This window comes from Sminthopsis crassicaudata, chromosome 5 (assembly GCF_048593235.1).
Source record: "Sminthopsis crassicaudata isolate SCR6 chromosome 5, ASM4859323v1, whole genome shotgun sequence".
NCBI lineage: Eukaryota > Metazoa > Chordata > Mammalia > Dasyuromorphia > Dasyuridae > Sminthopsis > Sminthopsis crassicaudata.
In genome coordinates this window covers 64,252,408-64,278,664 of record NC_133621.1, presented here as the reverse complement: position 1 = coordinate 64,278,664, position 26,257 = coordinate 64,252,408, and the positions used below count along the sequence as shown (strand labels likewise).

The following is a 26,257-nucleotide window of genomic DNA, read 5'->3' as shown; positions in this document are numbered from 1 at the left end:
TGCCCATCAGTTGGAGAATGGCTGAATATGGTATGTAAATGTAATGAATATTATTGTTCTACAAGAAATGATCAGCAGGATGATATCAGAAAAGCCTTGAAAGACTATATGCACTGATGTTTAGTGAAATGAGCAGAACCAGGAGATTATTGCATTCAGTAACGAGATTATATGATGATCAACTATGGCTCTTTTCAACAACAAGGTGATTCTGGCCAGTACCAATAGACTTGTGTGAGAGAAAGTACCATCTGCACCCAGAGAGAGAGGACTGTGGGGACTGAATGTGAAAGCATAGTGCTTTCACCTTTTCTCTCTCTCTCTCTCTCTCTCTCTCTCTCTCTCTCTCTCTCTCTCTCTCTCTCTCTCTCTCTCTCTCATCTACTGGTAATGGTGTTTGTTTGCTTTTTTTTCTCTTTCTCATATTTCTTCCCCCCTTATTTTTCTTGTACAACATGATGAAAATGAAAATATGTTAGAAGAATTGCATATGTTTAATCTATATTAGACTGCTTACTGTGTAGGGGAGGGGGAGAAAGGCGGGAAGGAAAGCGAAAAATTTGGAACATAAAATTTTGCAAAGATGAATGTTGAAAACAATATTTGCATGAATTTGGAAAAAATAAAAAGCTATTAAAAAATATGATACACATCTAACTTAAAATCCGTCAGAACATGACTCCAACTTACTTTTCCAGACTTGTATTTAACTCCTTTCTTAGGACTCTAATTATTGTTGCCTTTTGTTATTAGCTCTCTCATATTTAAGTACCTTTAGTCTATATATATTTCCATATGTTGTCTTTGGTATGATGTTAGTTCCTTGAGAACAGAGATTTGTCTTTTCATCTCTGTTACTTAGGACAATGACTTATTTGTCCAAGGTCCAAGGTGTCCAAGATAGTCAAAAGTAACAATGTCTTTTATGAATAGTTAAAGCAATAGAACAGTTTGAAAAATAATGGACAAAAGTTACATTGAAGTTGAACAAACACATGGGACATATGAATAAAAGAAAAATTGTCCAAGTAGAATACTAAATGATATTGATATTAGCAATAGTGGCTTGATTCCAAAATGTACTTAGTCTGAGAATTTGGTTTTTGAATGATTAGATAGAAATATAGTAATGAGTATGGGAAATGGTAGAATAAAGGCTTATAAAAATAGAATTTGTAAATATATCAGTAATGAAACATTTCAGCTTTGGGGGGAAACTTGTACTATTATGATGCTATAAAGTCGTTTCTGCATATGAGGATTATTTAAATGTATTGGCCATATCTCCTTCTCCCCCCTCTCCCTTCCCCCCCCACTGTTTCTGTCTGTCTGCCCCCCCCCCTCTTGATGTTTCTATCTCTCTCTCACACACATCATTTTTTATTTTTATTTAAATATAAGATGATTTGGCACTAAAAAAGCCAAACCAAATATTTATAATTCACAATGGATTTCATTTTACCCTAACCCAAAACAAATATAACATTTACTTTCTTTTATTTGCTCTATAAATTCAGAAGCTGTGCATGAGACAGTTACTTAAGAAGCATTTGTTACTTACTGTATGTGTAAGGGCCTGTGCTCCATCCTGGGATTGTAAAGAAAGCTTTGACCCTTTTCTTCGATGTAAGCTAGAGTGGCTGGGTGGACAAGTGCATAGAGTACAGGCTCTGGAGTTAGGGAGGCTTGACTCCAGATCTGTCCTCAAAAACAGCTGAGAACAAGTTTGTGAATAAGGAAGAAGACAAACTTGTGCTTTAGGAAAATCTCTTTGGTAGCTGAATGATGGATAGATTGGAGTGGGGAGAAATTTGAGTACCTTGACTATATTCAAATACTGTAATATTTGCTTTAATCTAGAATCCTATTTTAGGAATATTAACCTGGAAGGTGTAATTCTTAGACAATGTCAGTTTGTTCATAACATAATTCAGATAACCAACCAAATAATTCAAAATTATGTTCATTAATGGTAGACTTTTTTTTTTTTTTTTTTTTTTTTATGCTTACATCAGTGACGAATCAGGAATTCCTAATAATTAATCCCTAAAATTTATCATGTTAGAACAGAGTACCAAGATCTTTTAAACATAAACTATGTTCTATTTCTATGGAAATATTTTGTTTTTCTTTTTTGTAATTCGCAGATTTAGAATATATAGATTTAGAATGATTTAAAGTTTCTTTCTAGAATTAAAATAATCTCCATTCTTTTGTCTAAACTCACAGTTAATTACAGAAGATAATTTAAAATGTAGTTTTGCAAAAGTAGAAGATACTGCCTAAATTGTTCAGTAGAACCTGAGGATAACTGTCAAATTGTAGGAACACTGGACAAATCAGTATTTCCGTACTTTGTTTTATCAAGGTGATAACCAGTGGCTAGATCATATAAAGTCTGCCACTGCTATCAAGTTTCTCTTGTGCCCATCTTTTTTCATGTAACATGATCTAAAGTTACTTTATTTTTCCTGATTGTTGTTAAACTTGATAGCTCTAAATATACTCAAAATAAAAAGTATATATATATCTTTCCCAGTAGTATAACAATCCCTTAATGGAAATGCCATAAGATACATCATAAACTGACCCACTCCCACTCATACATTGCATACCAATCACATGTTTGAATTCTTGAATAATAACTAATAATATACTTGGTGTTGGAAAAGATATGAGAAAAATTTGGGTTTAAAGAAATGACTTCATTGAAGGTATCAAGGCTTGATTTGAAATAGGACTGAAAGATGGTGAAAATAATAGGAATAATTAGCATTGATATGTTATTCTCACAATGGGGTACCCTTGGAAACAGATCAGTAGCTACTCCAGCGGGTCCTCTGAACTAGGCAAGGCTCTTCTCTTTTTTTTTTTTTTTCCTTTCTGAGGCTGGGGTTAAGTGACTTGCCCAGGGTCACACAGCTAGGAAGTGTTAAGTGTCTGAGACCAAATTTGAACTCGGGTCCTCCTGAATTCAAGGCTGGTGCTCTATCCACTGTGCCACCTAGCTGCCTCCTTGCGAGTCTCTTCTCTTGGACAGTGAGACTGTGAATATGATTAGGGGGTGAGGGAGATGGGGAGTTCTGTTATCTTGGTCAGGAGCCTGGCCTGCACCTTTGACAAGGTACAGATCTGTTATAGTTTCCTACTCTTTGTGCCCTTGCTAGTTTGCTGTTTTTTTAAAAAATAAGATTTTTATTACTTACTTTAATTTTTATTTTGCCTCTTTTTTTTTTTTTTCCCCTGTTTGAGCCAGGTAATTCAGTAGATGGAGGGCTAGGCCGGGTTGGGAAGAATTGGTTTCAAATCTTATCTCAGACATTTGCCAGCTTTGCAATCCTAGGCAAGGCACTTAGCTTCTTTTTGCTTCCATTCACTTCACTAGTTTGAACACTTGGTATTTCTGGGTAATTCTCCTCTTGGTTTTCCATTTGATTTATACATAACTATATAGTAGATTTGTTCTTTTATTTTGTACTTGTTATGACTTCTTCATTTCCTATTTTGCCAATAACTCCTTCTCCTTCCTTCCCTCCCTTCTTTTCTCACTCTGTCCCTTCCCCTTTATTGTTCCTCTTTCCAGTTACATTGTACTCACTATATATAAACAAACATATAGTTTTCCTTGTGTTACTTTGCATCCTTCACTATATCTTCCCATTAATCTCTATTTATAATTTTCATAATTTCTTGTTGCCCAGTAAAATTGCATTATTTTTTATTTTATAATTATACATTTTTGACAGTATATATGCATGAGTAATTTTTTTTATAACATTATCCCTTGTATTCATTTTTCCAAATTATCGCCTCCCTCCTTCTACTCCCTCCCCTAGATGACAGGCAATCCCATACATTTTACATGTGTTACAGTATAACCTAGATACAATATATGTGTGTAAATCCAATTTTCTTGTTGCGCATTAAGTATTAGATTCCGAAGGTATAAGTAACCTGGGTAGATAGACAGTAGTACTAACAATTTACATTCATTTCCCATTGTTCCTTCTCTGGGTGTAGTTATTTCTATCCATCATTGATCAGCTGGAAGTGAGTTGGATCTTCTTTATGTTGAAGATTTCCACTTCCATCAGAATATATCTTCATACAACATTGAAGTGTACAGAGATCTTCTAGTTCTGCTCATTTCACTCAGCATCAGTTGATGTAAGTCTCTCCAAGCCTCTCTGTATTCCTCCTGCTGGTCATTTCTTACAGAGCAATAATATTCCATAACATTCATATACCATAATTTACCCAACCATTCTCCAATTGATTGGCATTCGTTCATTTTCTAGTTTCTAGCCACTATGAAAAGGGCTGCCACAAACATTTTGGCACATACAGGTCCCTTTCCCTTCTTTAGTATTTCCTTGGGATATAAGCCCAGTAGTAGCACTGCTGTATCAAAGGGTATGCACAGTTTGATAACTTTTTGGGCATAGTTCCAGATAAAAATTGCATTATTTTTAACACTGGTTTAACCATTCCATAACAAATTCACACTGATATATAATTTACACTGATTTCTCTAGCCAGGTTAGAGATCAAAATCAATTAATGGCTATTAGAAAAATTTGGAAATTTTAAGATGAGCTATCATAGTTGATATATACTTGTTACATAGTTAATATATTTGGTAGATTCACTTTTATTAAGTGAATTTATTGTTATTGTTTACTTGTATCTCCTTCATATTGCGTTTTCTAACAAGGATACTAGAGTTTGTCATTTCCTTCTCATTGGATTGCCAATTTAAGTAACTTGCCTAGGGCTACACAGGTAACGAGACTCTGAGGTAGGATTTGAACTTTCTGCTTCAAGATTTACCAATACATTATAAATTTTATGTTTCAGTTCTTGAATAATTTTTTGGTTGCAATATCTTCTTCTAATAAGGGAGAATTTACATAATCAAAGATCAGATTATTTCAGAATACTCCCATTATTTACAATTTACAATTACAATTAACATTTAACGCAATTTCAAATCTATTTTTCCTAGCACTTCCTTAAAAGAAAATACAATAATATGTAATATAGGAAATTTAGGTTAATAATATTTTGGGAGTATAGAAGATGTGAAAATTGATTTCAAAATAGAAATATCTCTCAATAATGTTTAAAAGGCTAAGTTAATAGAAAGTAAAATTAGCTAGTTAATAAAATATAATTTAAAAAAATTTTAAGCAAGTGACAAACAGGTTTAGAAATAAACTAGATTAATCTTAGCAGAGTATATAGTCATAATTTAGCCTTTATTAAAAAAAAAAAGCTAAGCTGTAGATCCTTGTTGCTTTAGTTCATCAAATCTTTCTATTTTCTTCTTATTGTGTCTTTTGGATTATAGACAAAGTATTTCTACTATTTTGGTTAAAAAAAAAGGAAAGAAAAACAAATGTAGCCCATCATATTCTGGTAAAGCCATTATGATTTCAATTTTTTTTTTTCCTTACTATTCTTATGTTCATTGCCAAAAAAGTATTTTGCTCCCAGTAATGTTTTGTCAATAAAGACGTGATATTGATTTTTGTATATATTTTTAAAATATCTTTTTTTTTTTTTTAACCTCTGAGTATACTTGAAACCTATAGTATCTGACAAGGCATATTTACCTTATACACAAAAAGTGTGAAGCTCGAAATGTTATTTACATGGATAGTGCAGTTTCTTTTTAAATTTCTACAAATGAAGGTTTAATAGTAAATAGCATAGAAAATGTTAAAAAATAGGGAGATGAAATATGACTTAAAGTTATCATGCATTTGTTAGTTTCTTCCATTAAAATTTAACATTTAAGTTTTGAAAGGATTTTGTGTAACTGAGTTACAAAGGATGAAAATATATTGTTGTTCTTGAATAATGAAAAAAATCTAATTCAACCTTCAGTTTTGTTCACTTTTAAAAAATAATTATTGAAAAACTCAACATGTGTATGTTTTTACATTTTAGCATGTATTCTTAAATATTAGTTATTCTTATATCTTATTACTCTAGGCAAATAGATTCCAAATTTTTGGAAACAAGAATAATAAAAATAAATGAAAAAGAATTTAGCCAAATAGTAGAATCATGGACCTTAGTAATTTGAAAAAAATTCATATTCATTAGTTTTTTTTCTGTGGGTTAATGACTTGAACATTTTTTCCATGTGATTTCATGTTCTTAACACTCTACCAGCATAAAAAGACAAATTACATTTTTATATTTATCATGCTCTTTTTCTATGAAGATATTTCTTTTGTTTAAAAAATTAGATTAGTTTGTGCAAAAAAAAATTTAATTATCACGTGCCATTTGCTAACAAATAAACCTATTTCTCTACTGGTTTTATAGATTCACGAAAAGTTACACTACTATGAGAAACAGAATCCTTTGCCCATCCTCCATGGTGCAGCAGCCTTGGCAAATGATGTAAGTGCTCCTTGCTGAGATCACTGGTACTGAGTCTCCCAAAAAACTGTCTGTTAGCAGAGACAGTTTAAGTTAGCATCTTAATACAAACATGTAAGTTTAATCCTTTGAGTTGAAATCACAAGAATCTCCAAATGTTTCCAAAGATCCTGTTATCACTGAGCACATTGCTGATATTACTTTGATTTTTATTTACTTTTCTGTTCTAAAAACATATTTCCTAGATAACTTCTTGTTCTCTTTTGGTAACTATGTTATATAACTTATAGGATTGGAACTCTAGAGGGAGAAAAAAACTGTCGAGTATTAATGTTTTGAGAAAGTTGAAACTGTCAACTATTAGTATTTTGAGAAAGTCACAGACAAGAGGTATGCTTTAGAAAATTAAAGACAAATGAGATGGCAATATTGCTGACAGAGCAAGAAAAATGACGGATAATACAGAAATGAGACATATAAAATAAGTAAAAAAATATTACCCATTATAAAGCATAGTAATGATTTATGGATATTATTTCTTTCCAAATTTCCTTCATGACCAGAAACTAAAGTCATAGGCATTGATGGAACAGTTAATTTCCTGTTTCTAAAACTGCATTTTAAAAAGAATTTGTGAGAGATCTGATGTGTTATTTCTTCTTCCTTACTCAGGGATTTAGATAAATTCTGCTCCCACCTGGGTAAGTTATGAATGATGCTAAACTAGATGAAGTAGAGAAATAATTATTCTAGTAAGATGCAAGTTACTTGAAGGTAGGAATTGTGTCATCTTTTCTATTTATATCCCCAGAATGTAGTGCAGTGCTTGGGACTTACTAGATGTGTAATAAATGCTTGTTAACTTACTTGATTAATTAAATAAAATCTGGCTCGCTGTTTATCAAAACTTTTTTCTTTTTAGGAAAAGTCAACATTTAATTAAATTCAAATTAAAATGTACATTAGAGAATATTTAGAATATTTGATTAGATTTGTAAATTTCAGGTAGTAGCATAGGAAATAAATTATACATCTAAAGCATTAATAATTATAGTTAGAATCCATATAGATGATGCTTTTCGAGACAGTCACATTGCTTGGACACAAACTATTTCTATTTTTTCATTTACAAGCAATAGAGTGGGTGATAGTTTAATGAAAAACTAATTTATTTACCTGCAATTAAACTATATCACCTGTGTGCCTATCTCACTCAAACCTTCTACCATGAAATCTCATAATATTGTCTGTATGTGGGAAAGCCTTTTTGAAATTAAGGTTAATAAGATTAAAATAAAGATGTTGCAACCCATCATCTTGCAATTCTCTAAAACAGTTCCTAAAACACTTTTCCAAGACATAATCTTTTAAAGACAATCAAAATGTTTAAATTTACATATTTGATATATTTGGCAAATATTTTATTTTCCAATATCATTTGAATCTTTAGGCATCTTATTGTTATTGTACTATTGCCTCAGTATGAAACCTAGCTGAAAAGCCGTTTTAATAAAATATATAGACTTTGATGCTGTTGTGGCAAAATAGAGTATTATTATTAATAAAAACCTACCAAAATGGCATGAAATTAATTCATAAGTAAGCAATTATTAAATCCTTAAGAGTCCATGTATGTATTTGGTATTGAAAAAAATTATAAAATTAAGCAAGGCATAGGCCCTGTAATCAAACTTTAAAGTTTTTACTAGAATAAGATATTAATACTATAATTCAGTATTTATGATTGCTATGTCAGATCTGAGGGTAAAGGATTTTACTTATGGGAAATCATGTAAGGTTTTACACAGGAGAATATAATGGAGTTGCTAAAAAGGGGGAAAGAGTGTTTTACAACTCTAGGCAAGTGCAAACAATTAATGTTTGGAGGATTATCTATTTGTGTTGGAACTCTCGTGTGAAAGAGAATAACATAAGATAAGGCTGGAAAAGATGGCTGGTAGAAGTATGGTTAAAACTCAGATCAAGAATATATTGAACCTGGGGCAGCTAGGTGGCGCAGTGGATAGAGCACGAACCCTGAAGTCAGGAGGACTTCAGTTCGAATATGACCTCAGACACTTAGTACTTTCTAGCTGTGTGACCCTCGGCAAGTCACTTAACCCCAATTGCCTCAGCAAAAAAAAAAAAAATTAAAAAAAAAATATATATATATATATATTTTAGAAAATATTTAAAATTTTATGTTGCCTTGAAAAAATGAGTTCTTGTTATAATATGTAAATATCTTTTAGATATAATTTTGTTCAGAGATATTTCATCTTTTTCTATTACTGTTTAGGAAGGATGATCTACTTTTAAAGTTAATTTTATCTTAAGAAAAATTAGACTTAAATTGGAAATTTGCATATACTTTAAGGGACATTTGTTAATAAAGTAGGCTTTATAATGTAATCGGTACTATAATGCTAGAGTCTTTCTGAAATAATATTGCTGAAATTGCCTTTTAAAAAAATCATCTTGCAACATTTTGCCAAAATAAAATATCTGGAAGCCTAAATTTGAATATGATTTAGTTATATAAAACTTTTTATACAATAGATCCTGAGGCACATTTAAGGTCTATGCTGAGATTCTTTGTATTAAACCACAGATTTTAGGTACTTAATTAGCCCAGTCCTTCCTTACCATTGTACTAAACAGCATTGCTTCTGTAGGTTTTTGGAAGCAGTGTGGTTTTCACCACCTCATTCAGAAGCTATTTCTTAATAGACAGTGTCAAAGTTTGATCCATTCCTTTTTATAAGCAGTCCTTTGTCTACATGCAAAGGACTGTTCACTTAAATAAAGTACTGGGATTTGCCTTCATTGCAATAAATCAGTATGTGATCTGGCTGCACTATTGCCAGATATGATTACTTGACTGAAACTGAACTTAACAACTTGGCTTAAATTGATCTGCTGAGAACCTAAAAGGAAGAGCAGTGATTGATAGTCTGTTTTTCTTCATGCTGGCTTCTGTTTAAACACACTGTAAAGTAATAACCTTGAATAAGATAGATTCCGAATTTTCACACCCTGAGTAAAAGTGTCCTTGTTAATGTTCTTGGTGTCAATTCAATCTCCCCTACAGCTAGCTGAAGAACTGCAGAGCAAGCAATTGAACAGTGAGATCCGAGAGCTGTTGAAATTACTGTCAAAACCCAATCTCCAGGTGAGGACACATTATATCTGACATATCCATGTAAAAAACCTCTCTTTTCTCATATTGGACAAGATTTTGTTGCTTTAGAAAGCAGCTTTCAAATGTAGTTTTAAAAAGAATAAAAGGTTTTAATAGCAATAGCCCATCAAAGGAAAAATAATTGATATTACTTTTGGATTAGAGTATTGTAACAATGAAAAGTAAAAGTGCTTTAGTTGGGAGCTCTGAAGTTTAGTTGGGCTTTCTGGAAGAAAAAAACAGTATAAAGAAAATATCTTAACTTCTAAATTATTACTTTTCATTTCTTAGTTGTTTAAATTCTAAAAAACTACCAATGGTTTTGTCTATATTCCATTTACAGTTTGTGATATTCCAGCCCTTTGGGAAAATTAACCTACCTTTCTATATGTTGTTTTTATACAATGTTTTTACAGTATCTTTTCCACTCACATTAACTGTTATTATCAAATATTTTGTGTTCCGCAGATAATAAAGCTGTGCAAAAGTTTTGGAAATTATCTTGCCATTATTTAAAATTAATTAACAAACATCTGTAGTGGGTAGCTTACTGGTCAGAAACATTATTAAGTACTTAGTGCTAGGCACTATGTGAAGAACTAGAAATAAAAATAATTCTGGTCCCCTTCAGGAGCTCCCAGTCAACTGAAGGAAGATAGGACACAAAAGGAAGCCAAAAGGAGAAGGGGGTAGGGCACCAAAAGATCCCTGATGGAGGGGATAGATGTATGGAGAATCAGACCCAAGCAAAAAAGCTAGGAGGAAGGGAAAAGAAGACTGGACAACTCTTGAGCCTTGTGTAAACTGCTCAGTCTTCCAGTTACAGGAGGGAGGCTATCTCCAATAGTTCTTGAATGCCAGAACTGAAACATCTTGCCTGGGAGGAGCCAATCCAGGAAAAGCTGGAGGTTCCTGGGATTGAACCCAAGCGGAGCAACTGAGGGAAGTGAGACTTTGCACATTCACCTTGCGTTCTTTTCTTAATTCTATAGCTGTGTTTCAGACTTAGCAGTTCTAGTATTCCATTTAAAATATAATTGTTATGTGTATCTAAACTAGTTATGACTTGTACAACTAACACATTTGTTCTTTCTCAACAATAACTATGTGTAAGATGCTATCCTAGGTCCTGGAGATGCAAAGCTAAGAAGTGCCATAGTCATTGACTTGAAGGAACTTAGAATCTAATATGGAGATATAAAAGTTTCTGAGTAAGGATATGATAAGACCATGCTAATATATTAATATGTTAACAGGATGACTTTCTTGTCTGCTCGAAGGGTTAATTGCAGAGCAGAAAACTTCAGGCCTAGAGTTTATTTAGTCTAGGATATAAAATAAAAATTATCAGTACTATACTATATCCTGCGATTTTAGGCTCAAGTCTGCTAAAATAATTTTATTTAATTTCACACTAATCTATTATCCAGATATTTCTAGATTGGAGAAAGATATCCAAACTGACATAGTTCCACATGTTCTCCAGTGTAATTCTCTCTCAAGGTGATTTTCAGATAACTCATAATCTTGAAGAAGAAATCTTAATATGTGAAAATACCATTTGGGTTAACATTGCAGAATTATTGAATAGCAATCTCATTCTTTTGTGAGCTACTCCTTTCAGTCCTAGAATAAATGAAGATATCCATTTCCTTCAAAACATATCTTAATTCTTTTTCCATGGAGCAGGACGGATCCTGCTCCCAGTTTATTTTAGGGGCCATGAAGTAAACAAGTCTAGAATTCTTATTTGTTAAAAACTTGGGGGGCAGCTAGGTGGCGCATTGGATAGAGCACCACCCTTGAATTCAGGAGGACCTGAGTTCAAATTTGGTCTCAGACATTTAACACTTCCTAGCTGTGTGACCCTGGGCAAGTCACTTAACCCCAGCCTCAGGGGGAAAAAAAAAAACCAAAAAAACCCCAAACAACCTTGGGTATAACCCTTAATCCATTTTTCCTAAGGAAAGTCTTTTTTTCTTATCTTTTTTGGGGTATTTCCCAGGAGTCTGGAAAGAGCTTTTTAGAACAAACTAATATTATTTATTAATATTTCAGGGGAATTTAAAAAGTAGGCTTTGAAATGCACAAGTGATGTCTGAATTAAGTTATTTTTGGCAACAAAGAAGGCATAGATGATCATGATACTGAAGAGATGGAAATTTTTTACATTTGCATCTGGAAATGGTAGTACAAGCTAATAATAATAATAATAATAATAATAATAATAATCAATAGTACAAGCAGGCTGCGTGAAAGGGTGAACAGGCAAATCTCTTGAGCTCAGAAGTTCTGAGTTTCAGGAGACTAAGCCCCTAAAATATCTGCACTATGTTTGTTATTAATTTGTTAAACCTCTAGAAATAGGGGCAGACACACCCTACTTCATATACATACCTGGTTCTTCTACTAATATATCAAGTTACTTGACTAAAGAAGGATGAACTGACCCATATTGGAGAATGGAGCATGTCAAAGCTCCTGTTCCAATAAGTGGAATTGTGCTCATTAGTAGTCCCTGCACTTCTAGTCTAGGCAGATAGGGAAATTTCTCTTTAAAATTGATAACTTGGGAAGTAATTAGATTTTGTCAACTTAAAGAAAAATATGAGAGAAGAAAGATACAAATGCCTCTCAACTTTCAATCCTGAGTGACTGACGATAGATTATGATGTGAACAGTAGTGTGGAAATTAAAATTCAATTTTGACAAGTTAAATTTCCAAGGTTCAACAATGATAACCAAATAAAGGTTCTGAGGAGGGAGTTGGAAAATAAGTTTAACTACAACAGTTATGATGATGATGATGATGATGATGATGATGATGATGGCTAGCATTTGTATAGACCTACTGTGCACTTGGGCATTGTGCTAGATGCTTCATGAACGTTATCTCTCTTAATTCTTACAGCAATCTTTGGAAGGTAGATGCTATTATTCCATTTTACAGATGAGAAACTAAGGCAGAGACAGGTTAAGTGATTGGACCAAGGTCACACTACTAGCAAGTGTGTGTTAAAAGTTGTACAAAACAAATTTGTTGTTTGTATTAATATGATAACTAAAGCTTTGGAAGTAGGGAGGACTGAAAAGACCAGAGGAGAAGGAGGAAAGAAGGAGGAAACTGAATTCTGGGGACATTCAAACTGAAGGAGACAAAAGGAGTAAGAAAAAGCATCCCAATAATAAAAAAGGTGCGTCTGAGGGGCTGGACAGAAGTAGGAGAGAGCTTGTCATGGACACAGAGCAAAGTAAGATCAGGCAGGAAGTTTAGGAGGGATCAAATAGTTTCAGGTAGGGAAAGATCAAGGAGGATAAAGACTGAAATGAAACCATTGCATTTTGGAAGTAATCAACCACCTTGTTTATTGAATAAATCATTAACCACTAAGTATCTGTTCTATGGTATGGACTCTGGTCAACACTGGGGATACAAGAAAATTCTTATATACAATAAAATATTTGTAAAAAAATTTTTTGTGGTGTGGTAGCAAAGAACTAGAAACTGCCCATCATTTGAAGGATGGATAAACAAATTACATACATAAATGTAATGGAATATTACTGTGATGTTAGAAAAAATGAATATGATGAACATTGCAGTATGGAATATGATCTGATTGCAAAGTAATACAAGTGGAATCAAGAAAACAATATACACAATGATTACAACAATCTAAATAGAAAGAACAATTATCACAAAACAGTGGAAAGTAAATATACGAAATTGCAAAAAAAAAAAAAATTCATAGTTGAGGAAGATGCCCCTTTGTAGGTATAGGTAGGTGGAACTCTGCATATATTTTTAGCTGTTTGGGATTTATAGATCTCTTTTTACTGGGTTGGTTTCCTTCTTTTTCTCCTTTAAAAATATTCTTTATTATTAAGGAAGACTCTCTGGGTAGTGAAAAGGTAAGGGATACTAGGAGAAATTCTGGTAATGAATTCACCTCCCCTCAAAAAAGCCCCAATAAATATTTATTTAATCTTTTTTAAAGAAAAAGCTTTTGAAAGTACCGTAATATTCATTCCTCTTAAAAGTTATTTAGAAATAAACTGACCTTTCCTTAATATGAAGGATCTATTTAAAACAAGAACCAGAATTTTATGTAATAAAGATGAAGTAGAGGCATTTCTAATAAGATCAGGAATAAAGCAAGAATGTCCATTATCATCACTGCAATTTGTTAGAAATAGTTATTCTAATATGATAAGAAAATGAAATTGAGGGAATGTCTAGCTAAAAAGAAAATCAACATTTTTGCTGATGACAGATTTTCCTCAGAATCCTGGAGTGCTGATGAGCAATTAATTGAATCAATAATTTTAGCAAAGTAGCAGGATATACAATATATTTTCATCCATCAGCATTTCTGCACATTGTCAGCAAAACTTAGTAGAAAGAGATAGAGTTTGATTTAAAATAACTGTAGAATATATAAAATCATTCAGAATCTTACCAAGATGTACACAATTATATGAATGCCATTACAAAATTATTTATAGAAGAAAGAGATAGATCTAAATAATTGGACAAATATTTAATGTTCAAGAATAAGTTAACAGTAAAAATTTCATACTGTGATAGTTATATATTACCAAATTAACACTTAATAGGTTAGAAATAATACTATTGAAATTTTTCTGGAGAAACAAGTGGTCAAGAATCTCAAATGGCATTGTGGGGAAAAAAAGTAGGATGAAAGAAGGCCTAGCAGTTATAGATATTAAATTAGACTTAAGAGCATTTATCATAAAAAAAAGATCTAATACTGGCTAAAAAATGGAGAGTTCAGTTATTGTGAGAGATCATATACAACAAACATACCAAAACAAGTAAACACATTAGTGTACTATTTGGTAAAACCAAAAATCTCAGCTACTGGGCTAAGAACTCATTCATTATTCAACAAGAACTGCTACACTGGAAATAATTGTGGGAGAAAACAGGATATACATCAGCATCTTATATCATATACCAAAATAACTATGGATATAAGCACAAAAGATAACATAGTAAATAAATTAGAGTAATCAGTAAGAATTTATCTTTGAGATCTATGGATCTATGGATCAAAGAAGTAAGAGAGAATATATTCATTCAGCAGACAAAAGAGATACTTTTGATAACAAAATTAATACGTATTTGAACAAACAAAACTAATGCAACTGAAATTAGAAGGGAAGTACTGAACAATTAGAAGGGAAGTATTGAAAACAATCTCTGGGGCAAAATTCTGTAATAAAGCACACACATATATGTGCATAAGCTTTCTAGTTTTGTACCTTGCCAGAGCATATGGGGGTTGATGAGTGAGGGTATTAGAATTAGTGCTTTCTGTTTTTAATTAATAAGGCTGTTACCATGCAAGGCTTCTTTGTGTCTTATCCTGTAGGAACAACTGCTTAATTTCTTGTACCTACTTAATTTTTTGAATTTGTGAGGATTAGTGAGTACAGGAGAAAATGTCTATTCCTGTTTTTTTTTTTATCCTATAATCTGGAACCATGCTGTTTAACACTTTTATCAGTATCCTGGACACAGACATTCATAGGTAAATTCATCAGTTTTGCTGAGGATACCAAGGTTAGAGGGTTATCTGATTTTCTATATGCTAGTCACCTTGGTGATTCTGATGAGCTAGAGCATTGTACTGAGCCCAATAATTCTAAATTTATTGGGGATCATTGTGAAGTCTTACACTTGGATACAAAAAGTTCAATTTCATAGGTAAATTTAGGGAGACCTCTTTGTGTTCAAGCTTGTTCATTATAATTTCATAGTATTCAGTTCTTATTTTGTTGTTATTATCTACATAGTTGAAGTTATTGTGTATATAATTTTCCTGGTTCTGCTTATTTATCTTTGCATCATTGCATATCTTCCAGGACTTCCTAGCACTAATAATATTCATGATTTTTTGCAGCAGAGTAATATTACATTCCTTCCATTCATATACAGCAGATTGTTGACCATTTCTCAATCTGTGATTATCCTTTTGTTTTTAGCTTTTTGCAAAAATTCACCTAATTAATATTATTTTACTAGTTATTTGAAGAATGAAAAACAAATATCAGATTATCATTTTGGTTTTTTAATGTCATATTTTAATCTCAACTATAAACAAATTATAGCATCTCCTTTTTTAGTATCTTTCCTCCAGTTCTAAGATGAACTAAAAAAAAGTCCTTTTTGCTTTTTAAAAAATTTATCTATTTTAATCCTGTGAGCTTGTGGTCTTGAGTTGTTCTAGAATCTATGCCTTTTAATCATACATATATATATATATATATATATATATATATATATATATATATATATATATATATATATATATATATATATATATATATATATATATATATATATATATAATATTTTAAATTTTGTCTTCCTAAGTTTTTGCTGAGAAATTGGTGAGATCATGCTCGATTCTTTTTGATACATAATCTCTTTTATGGCTTAAAGGAGTTTTTCTTTATATTTTTGACACTTGGCGATTGTGTGTCTCAGTGAGCTGCATTTTGGATTTCTCCTTGCTGGAACCCTATGTGTTCTTTCTATTTAAAGAGTGCTTTTTGTCTTGGTAATTCGATGATGCTTTCTTGGACTATTTCTTATAACATAATGTTCAGATTCTTTTCTTTTTTGATTTATTTTGAACTGCCAATTATTTTGACATTTAATCTTATATCCTAATGATCAGGAAATTTTTCCTGTATTGCTTCCAATTGTCCTTTTATCTTCTTGGATGTTTTCCTGTTATCATTCTTTACTGCATTAGTTTTGTTTTTTATTCCTTTCAACAATGTTTTTACCTTGTGTCTGTGTTTTATTTTGACAGGTGTTCCCCTCCCCCCTTATGTGAGATTTTTCAAAGCTTGGTTTTAAAGACAATCTTTAGAATATCAGTAATCCAGTAACGCTTTTCTCTCAGCATTTCTTTTAATACTTATGTAATAGTGGTGTTTCTTCATCTTTCTTTTCTTCTCTTCTATCTTGGTATGATGAATAGGATACTAGTCTTAGAGTCAGTAAAACCATATGACAGCCTCTTTGAAAGTCAGTTTCATCTGCATCACAGAATTATTGTGAGAATCATATGAGCTAATTTCTGTTATGATAATCATTGTTGTGACCTGCCCTGATAAGTTCATATATCCACTGCTTTATTTATGTGTCAGTAGCAGTGGAAGCTTATATTCATGCAGTATTACGGTTACAGAAAACTTTTATTGACATCAGTAGCTATAGTTGAAAAGGCACTATATCAGAAATCAGAGGGATCTGAGTTTGACCTAGTAGGGTCACTTATGAAGTGTGTGATCAGTGAAGTGTAGCTATAGTAGTTGCAGAATTTCTGGTATTTTAAAGAAGTTATTGTTAGTAATAGTAAAGAGTGATAACAATATAAAGAAAATATTATATAAAGTCATTTGATTCTTAGGAAACTCCAGCAGTATACATACCAAGTTAGTATAGATCTATCCAAAAATCTTTTGCCATCTTTCAGCAGAGAGAACTCTTACAGGTATTGAAAGGAGGCATCAGAGTCGAGGATAAAAAACAAATCTCTAGTATTCCTTAATGAAATAGTTTTCTTAGCCATTAAGCTGTTTTCTTTGCTATTAAACAAATCTTAGTCCATTTCTTTCTCTCTTATGTTCATAGTGTATACACACACACACACATATAGATAAATGTAAAGTAGTATTATATTATGTCATAAGATGTTATACTTTTTAGAGTGAAATATAAATACTTCTCAGCTGACTGCAGAATAAACAAGCAGCTTGTGAACAGCTGGGTTGGGTGATAGCCTCACTTCTGGAAACTTTCTCAAAGACAGTTTGGGAGTCTGATGGCATAGTAGGAGAAGATTGAAGAACTTTCCCCTGCTGGGGAATGCCAAGCACAGCTGTGCTGACCAAAGGCGTTCAGGCTGTGGCTGTGGGAGAGAGGGAGCTGGCACCCATGGTTAGGGAAGCCTCGAGTAGCACTGCTGGCTGTGGCCTTCTGCAGGAGAGCAGAGTCCCTGATTTCAGTTACAGGGTAGAGAGACCTAGGGAATTATAGGGAGCAAGATTATTTGTTGGACAGTGTGGCTAGGGGGCCTAGCCATGGATTAGAAGTAGAGAGGAGAGCCCAAGGTTGAGTCCCAGGACACACTGTAGAAAATTTAGAAAATAAAAAGGACCTGAGATAGGGGGAATTGTTCCATATACCTCTGGACTATAATTGGGTTAAACTGACAGCTGCTAAAAACAAAATTAAAAAATAAAAATGAGTAAGTAAAAGAGAAAGAATCCAACCATACATAAAGAAAATATGGTTTCTTATTCAAAAGAAGATAATAGGAAAAAAAAATACCCACTCCTTTTACAAGGAAAAACCTTAAATGGTCCCAAACACAAAATGAGTTCATGGAGGAACTTACAGGACTTTAATTACCAAATAAGAAAGATGATGAAAAATATAATAAGAGCAATCCAAGGAAATCAAGAAAATTAGCTAACTTGAAATAGACCATTAAAAATTTAAGGAAGAAAATTTCTTGAAAACTAGAATTAGACAAAAGAAAGCTAACAAAATTCTAAGAAGCTAAGAAAAAGCATGGGGAAAAAAAGAAAAAATATGAAACATCTCATCAGACAAGTGATCTGGAAAATAGACTTGAAAAAATAATAAAAGAATTAAGATTACCTTAAAAATACAATTTTAAAGAGTTGATACATTATGAAATTAGCAAGGAAAATTGTCCTGAAGTTCTAGAACAAGCAGGCAAAGCAGAAATGGAAAAGATCTATAGATCACCATCTTAAAGAGATCCAAAGAGGAAAATTTTTTTTTTTAATTTTTTTTTTATTATATATATATATTTTATAATATTATCCCTTGTATTCATTTTTCCAAATTACCCCCCCTCCCTTATTTCCTCCCCCCGACGACAGGCAATACCATACATTTTACATGTGTTACAATATAGTCTAAGTACAATACATGTGTGTGAGTATCATTTTCTTGTTGCACAATAAACATTAGAATCCGAAGGTACATGCAACCTGGGCAGACAGATATTAGTGCTAACAATTTACATTCCCCTCCCAGTGTTTCTTCTCTGGGTGCAGCTACCCCTGTCCATCATTGATCAACTGGAAGTGAGTTGGATCTTCTTTATGTTGAAGATTTCCACTTCCATCAGAATACATCCTCATACAGTATTGTTGTTGAAGTATACAGTGATCTTCTGGTTCTGCTCATTTCACTCAGCATCAGTTGATTTAAGTCTCTCCAACCCTCTCTGTATTCCTCCTGCTGGTCATTTCTTACTGAGCAATAATATTCCATAACTTTCATATACCACAATTTACCCAACCATTCTCCAACTGATGGACATCCATTCATCTTCCAGTTTCTAGCTACAACAAAAAGAGCTGCCACAAACATTTTGGCACATATATGTCAAAGAGGAAAATTTAATAGAAATATTAAAGTTTAAAAGTTCCCAGATTAAGGAGAAAATATTTGAAGCAACAAGAAAAAACAATTTCAGTATCATGGAATTACAATAAAGATTACACAAAACCTAGTAGTCAGTATGCTGGAGAATTGTAAAGTCTTAGAATATTATATTTGTGGATCAAAAGAACTGGGGTTATGATCAAGGGTAATTTACCCAGCAAAGTTAAATATAATTCTGCTGAAACAAAAAAGGACATCTTATGAACTGGAAGACTTTCAGGCATTTATAACACAAATAGCAGAACTTATTTTTTTTTTAATTTTTAAAATTAACTTTATAATTATAACTTTTTTTGACAGTACATATGCATAGGTAATTTTTTACAACATTATTCCTTGTACTCCCTTCTGTTCCGAATACTCCCTCCTCCCCTCCCCTAGATGGCAGGCATTCCCATGCATATTAAGTATGTTATAGTATATCCTAGATATAATATATATGTGCAGAACTGAATTTTGTTGTTGTTGTTGTTGTTGTTGCAAAGGAAGAATTGGATTCGGAAGGTAAAAATAACCTGGGAAGAAAAACAAAAAATGCAAACAGTTTACATTCATTTCCCAGTGCTTCTTCTCTGGGTGTAGCTGATTCTGTCCATCATTGATCAATTAAAACTGGATTAGATCTTCTCTATGTTGAAGATATCCACTTCCATCAGAATACGTCCTCATACAGTATTGTTGTTGAAGTGTATAATGATCTCCTAGTTCTGCTTGTTTCACTCAGCATCAGTTGATGTAAGTGCCAAAAAAGATGTAAAGGAAGCAGATTCATCAGTATCAAACCTTAAATTATATTAAAAGTTGAGAGCATCATTGAAGTATAAAATGGATAATTTCAATTATTTTGAATTAAAATTTTTCTTGTATAAATAAAATCTATGTAGCCAAGAATAGAGGGAATGCAAAAAAATGGGGAGAAACTTTCATAGACAGAGTTGAGATATTGTAGTAGTGTAGAAAATGATGAGCAGGTTGATTTAGAAAAACATGGAAAGACTTAGACTATAAAGGATGATATTGTTTTTCCTTAGAGGAACAGATGATAGATAGAAATAAGCACAGTATGGTCTTATTTATATATGTGTATGTTTATAGATAACTAGTTTATGTATATATGCACAAATACATATCCATGGTTATTTGAATCCTTCTTTAGGTTGGAGGGGAGAGGAAGGAGGGAAAAATAAAGTAAAAGTACACTGCAGGGAACAAAAGAAAACCTACAAGGAAGCAAAGTTGGCAGCTTTGAAAATGTACAGTTTTATTATATAGGTTTTCTTGAAATGGAAGTTTGTTGTTTTATATCAAATCCTCTTATGGTCTGTTATATATGTGGCAGTCTTTTTTTTTTTTTTTTTCTTATTGTGTATTAGTTTGAAATAAATAATAAAATTAACCAAAAAAAAAAAAAAAGGTATCAGGCACAACAGATCATGAAACATCTTTCTTCCAAGCTTTGTCTAGGGATAATTCATCATCTGTCTTTTAATTCATAAAGGCCTATGACTGATCCCATTTTACTATTTGGTTTTCTGTTTGTTTAAAAATGGAGAAAATCCTGTGCAATGTTTTTTCTTTTCAAAGCATTTGCTTTTAAACTTTGCAATTTCTTCATATAATTATAATTTAAACATTTTTCTAAAGCAAATACTGTTATTTTTGTTAGAATCTTTATTGATACTATTATTTATTGACTCATTCCAAACATTTTGTCAATATCCTACTTTGTATAGAATTCTGCTTAAACCTGAGGGAAAGAAAAGCTTAGATACATACTGTTTTAGACTTTATGACACTTACAATCTAAGCTCAAAGAACAAAATAAAATAAGCCTACTGTGGAAGGTTCCTTACCAATGGGTGTCAGGATATAGCAGGAAAGGCTTCCTGGAGAAGGTAGCATTTGAATTGTATGTTAAGGAATAGTTAGAAATTTTAGTAGGCAAAGAAAGAGAGTTGGCATTTTACCCTCATAAAATAGGTTAAATTCAGAAAGACATGAAATCATAGTGTATTTTTAGTATCCTGTTTACTCAGTAAATTTTAGCGGTTGCCTCGAATATAAAATATAAATTCCCATTTAGCTTTGAAAGCCCTTCACAAGCTGGCCCCAAATTGTCCTCGTTACCTGTCATTCCCTCTCTTGGACACTGATTCAGCCAACCTGGCTTCTTTTTTTCCTCATATATGGCACTCAATCCTCTATGTCTTTGCCTTTGCCCTACCTAGCTGATCTCCATTCCTGAAATTGTCTTCCTGTTTACTTTTATCTCACTGAATCGTATTCTTCCTTCACTATACAGCTCATCTTTCACCTTCTATTCAAAGCCTTTCCTAAAGTATATTCTTAATATTTTTTTTCTAATTCAGTAAGATAATTCTTAAGGAATATTTCCTAAAGTAGTTAATATCTAATTGCTTTTTATTCTCCTTAAACTTAAAAATACACATTTTATCTGGGGTTTGCTTCATTTTTTCTTTGTATTTTTATCCCCAGGACCTAACACAATGTTTGCTATACAGAAGATATTGAATACATGTTGGTTTATTGATACATGTTAGTGAATATATGTCCTACATTGTTGAGGTATTTGAATGCTAGGAAAAGGAGTTTTTGAATTTTTTTCTTTTTTGAGCAAAGAAATTGTATATGAATAGTTGATATGTGGAGGGAAGATGAGAGGAAGAAGATTGAGAAGAGATAATTTTAATGGTTCATATGCAAGGTTGGGCATGAAGACTGTTATTAGGGTAGTTGTGAGAATACCAAGGAAAAATGAGATGCACGAAATGTTTCAAAGAAGGAACTAATTAAACTTGTTAAATGAATCAGTAGGAAAGAGAAAGGGAAGAACCAAACATAACCCCAAAGTTTTGAACTTTGGTGATTGAAAATATATAGGTGCTGGTGACAGAAATGATGAAGTCAGAAGGAAAAACAGCTTTGTGTGGAGAATATCCTATCTGTTTTAGACATGTTGAATTTGAGGTGCCAATGGGTAGTTAGATAAAAATGTGTACTGCAAATAGTTTGGAACTATAGAGTAACTCTGGTTCGGGGATCTGGTTCAGATAAAGTGCTATGCTCACTTTATCTGGAAAATATAGTTAAAATAGCCCTTGATCTGCCTTCCTGCTGTCAATCTTTGATCCTGTAATCTTTTGGGAGAATTTAGGAGAAAGAAGAAAGATGAGGACTGATTGTCTCTGTTTTACAGGTAAAACCCTTCACAGCATGGCCAGTCTTCTTAGATTTTTTTCTGCACACAGTCTATGATCCAGATACATTAGATTACTGATTATTCTTTGCATGCTCTGTGCTGTTTCCTGACTCCCTGGGCCTCTGAATGGCTGACTGTCATTCCTGGAATATTGTATTTTTCTCGTACTCTCTGAGCTTCTCTTTCTTTCATCTAGCAATTTGCTCAGTTTCTACCTTTTACAAGAGATCTCCCCTACTCTTATGCTGCCTGATACTCTCCCTCTAAGATTACCTTTTTGGAGAGATTATCTACTTTGCATAAATCCTGTCTGTTCTTTGTTGGGGAATGTTTTCTCCTCCATTGGGATGTGAGCTTTGAGGGCACAAATAACACTTTACTTTCTTTCTGTCACCAAAGTCCAGCATAGAATATATCCATTGTATGTTGCAGATTGTGGAAGAATTAGTGATAATGTTCTAACTGTATCCAACCCCTAAACATTGCAGACACTCTTGAAACACATGCCAGGAAGTATGTTTGATTACATATGAGAAAATCTTGAGAGTAGTACTGAGAGTAGACAACAATAACCTTGAATTAAAAACTTTTACCCTTGTCTTAGTTCTTGTTTCTCTTTTTGTTTAGTCATTGCCTACTCTTAGTGACCCAATTTGGGGTTTTCTTGGCAAAGATACTGGAGTGGTTTGCCATTTCCGTCTCTAGATTATTTTATAAATGAGAAAGTGGAAACAAACAGGTGAAATAAATGGCTTGCCCAGATTTACATAGCTAGTAAGTATCTGAGGCTGGATTTAAACTTAGGTCTTCCTGGCTCCAGCCTTGGTACTCTATCTACTGTGTCACCTTGCTGCCCCTGCTGGTTCTAGAACAGTTAATGATCTGGCCTGCCCCTACTTTTAATCTTTTTTGCTTCTTTGTCTTTTGATTTTTGTCTTAATACTTAATAATGCAGTATAGATATAGCAGTACCTTGTCTGTTATCATCTCAGTTGGAATCACTTTCAAGTTGATGAAAGTATGATATTACTTACTTGTTCTGGTATATAACAAACATAAACATTTGTTTTTTTCTGTTATTCATTGTTTACTGTATTATCTATATCCATATCTTATTCACATCCATAATCTGTTGCAGATTTTATATTCCCAACATACAAAAATCAGGTATGTTTAACTCACCGTGTGTGTTGGTAGAGTACCACACCCCAAATTACATTTTCTGACATTTACCTCACTGTTCCTCTTTGCTATATTCATGCAATTTTTAGTCAAAATGGACTGTATTAGTGATTCTCCCGTCTGATTTTGGCTTTTTATGCACCTCTATATAGGCATGCAATATGTTACCAATGTAAAGCTCCAGATCAGTTACTTTTTGGAGTTTTCCTTGTTCTCTCTAGCTGAAATTTCATCCTTCTTTGTTGTTCTTCTTTCTTACAGTACTTCATCTAGACCTCTCTTTTACCTTAATCAGATCTACCTTATGTAGTAATTAGTAAATTTTGTCCCTCATGTGCTAAATTTAGCTTGTAGCTTCTTGAGGACAAAGAATATAGTAGTTTTAATTTTTGTATGCACATTTTTACATTGTATGCACCTAGTTTTAATTTATGAATTATGTTTGATAAATTTCTTTCCACCATATTGTTCATCTTCAAAAGAGTGTTGTTTTTCATTACCAGCAATTTCTAAGCAATGTCAGTAATGTTAAAAAGATGCTTTGATAAAGCTAACTCTAGTGGTAACAACTGTATTTTAAAAAAGAGCTTTAATTTTCTTTTAAACTCTTATTTTGCAGTAAGTCCAATTTTATTGTTTATGGAATTCTTATTTATTTAAGAGTATTTCTTCTGACTTTTGACTTTTCCTAGTCCATTTAGATATATTTGAACAAATAATGATGAAGTTATGAGGTTATTACATAAAATTTCAAGGATAATGGTTTATTTAACTGCAGTTTTATAAAATAACATTGGTATTGCACCTTACTCTTTTATGTAGTCTATTCTACTAACTGCTCTCATTAATATTAAATGGATTTAACATAACTGACCAATTTCTTTTGTTTATTACATTAAATTTAGAGAGAGAAATTTCTTATTCTTAATTAAAAAAAAATCTTTATCAGTGTTTAATTTCAGCAGTGAACATAAAGAATGTTAAAACATGGGGAAAACATTTTAAGCTAGAAATGATTGTACATATCATCTCAGAGAGGCAAAGGGGTTCAGTTCAACCCCAATCAATTCTAAGTCAGGTTAAAGAGTCCTGATTTGAAGACAGAAGATCTAGTTTTAAGTCCAGGACCTTCTACTTATTTGTGTGATCTTGGACAAATGTTTTAACCTCTGTGTTTCTTGAATTTACTGAGTTGTAAAATGAGATGTAAAACGGATTAACTAGCCACTATGGTCTTTTCTACTCTAAACCTCAGATCACATGACCTAATTTTATCTCTTCAGTTTTTTTTTTGTTTGTTTTGTTTTTTACAAATGAGCAAGCAGTTAGCCAAAGAGTATAAGAAACTTGCTTGAGTTGAGAAAAATGTATTTGATTAGTATGTTCCAAATAATAGGAATAGTGCAGCTAAGTGGCACAATGGTTAGAGTGACAGGCCTGAACAGTACAAAACCGATAATTCTGGATTCAAATGTGGCCTCAGATACACACTAGCTAGCTGTGTGACCCTGCCCAAATCATTTTATCCTGTTTGCCTCAGTTTCTTCATCTGTAAAATGAACAGGAGAAGGAAATTGTAAATCACTCTAGTGTCTTTGCCAAGAAAACCCCAAAAGTGGTCATGAAGAGTTACACACAACTAAAAATGACTGAACTATAACAAAGCAATATGAATAATAAAAGCAGCCTTTTAAAAATTGAAGTTGAAATAAAGATAGAACTATTGCTTTTTTTTAAACTTTGACAAAAAGGCATTATTCTTTTAAAGTTAAATTTTCATTTAGAGGGTTATTTCTGAACTAGAGTCAAGTGTTTAGGAATGATGAATGTTAGGGTATTGATAAGTAAGGAAAGTTTATTTGGCCATTAAAATATTTATGGTTTTAAATGAAATATCCTTTATTAAGGAGGTTTGATTTCCAAGACAATATTTCCCAATGGATAAGTAGTCAAAAGAATATGAATAAAGTGTACTCTGAAGAAAAAAGTGCAACTATGAAACATATCAAAGAGTGTTCCAAATAATTAATAAAAATAAATCATTCTTAGATTGCCATTCACAAGCCAATAAATTGGCAAAGATGACAAAATATGGGAATAACTAACATTAGAGGAATCTTATCTGTTTACTGTGATGACTAAATACAACCTTTTAAAGGCGAAATGTTATCAGTTCATAAGCACTATACTATAGTTCATTGAATGTGAAGGTGAGGAGCCAGGCATTTATTCTATGCAGTAATAAGGTAAAAAGTAGAGTCATTCAACAGTGCAATATCACAATTCAAGGTGGTAAAGGGGGGGTATATGATATATATTTCAAATCAAATTGTCATGCAGAAAAAAGTTGATTTAAAGATTATTAAGAGGGAAAAAGACACACATGTGCAAAAATGTTTGTAGAAGCTCTTTTTTAGTATCTAGGAATTGGAAACTGCATGGATGCCCATCAATTGGGGAATGGCTGAATAAGGTGTAGTATATGAATGTGGTGGAATATTGTTATATAAGAAATTAAAACCAGGCCGATTTCACAAAAACCTGGAGTGACGTACATGAACTAATTGTGTGTGTTTGTGTGTGTGTGTATTACCTATGTCAGATTGCTTGTTGTCTCGGGAGAAAAAAATTTGGAATTCAGAATCTTAGAAAAATGAATGTTGAAAATTATCTTTACATGTAATTGGAAAAATATATAATACTATCATGAAAAAATCATAAATTTTTTTCTGGAATAGTTGTTTTTAGTAACTCTTGA

The 26,257-nt window shown here is 32.4% G+C and overlaps 1 protein-coding gene across 3 annotated transcripts in view; it reads left to right on the top strand.

The window, feature by feature from the left end:
• MPP7 (MAGUK p55 scaffold protein 7) overlaps positions 1-26,257 on the top strand; it is a 237,113-nt gene that overhangs the window by 116,336 nt on the left and 94,520 nt on the right. For 2 of the 3 annotated variants that reach the window (XM_074267009.1, XM_074267010.1), the window contains 2 exons: positions 6,337-6,414; positions 9,485-9,565. The exons of the other annotated variant lie outside the window; for it this stretch is intronic. In XM_074267009.1, coding sequence (XP_074123110.1) covers positions 6,337-6,414; positions 9,485-9,565 — 159 coding nt within the window. The remainder of the gene's footprint in view (positions 1-6,336; positions 6,415-9,484; positions 9,566-26,257) is intronic. 3 annotated transcript variants of the gene reach the window in all.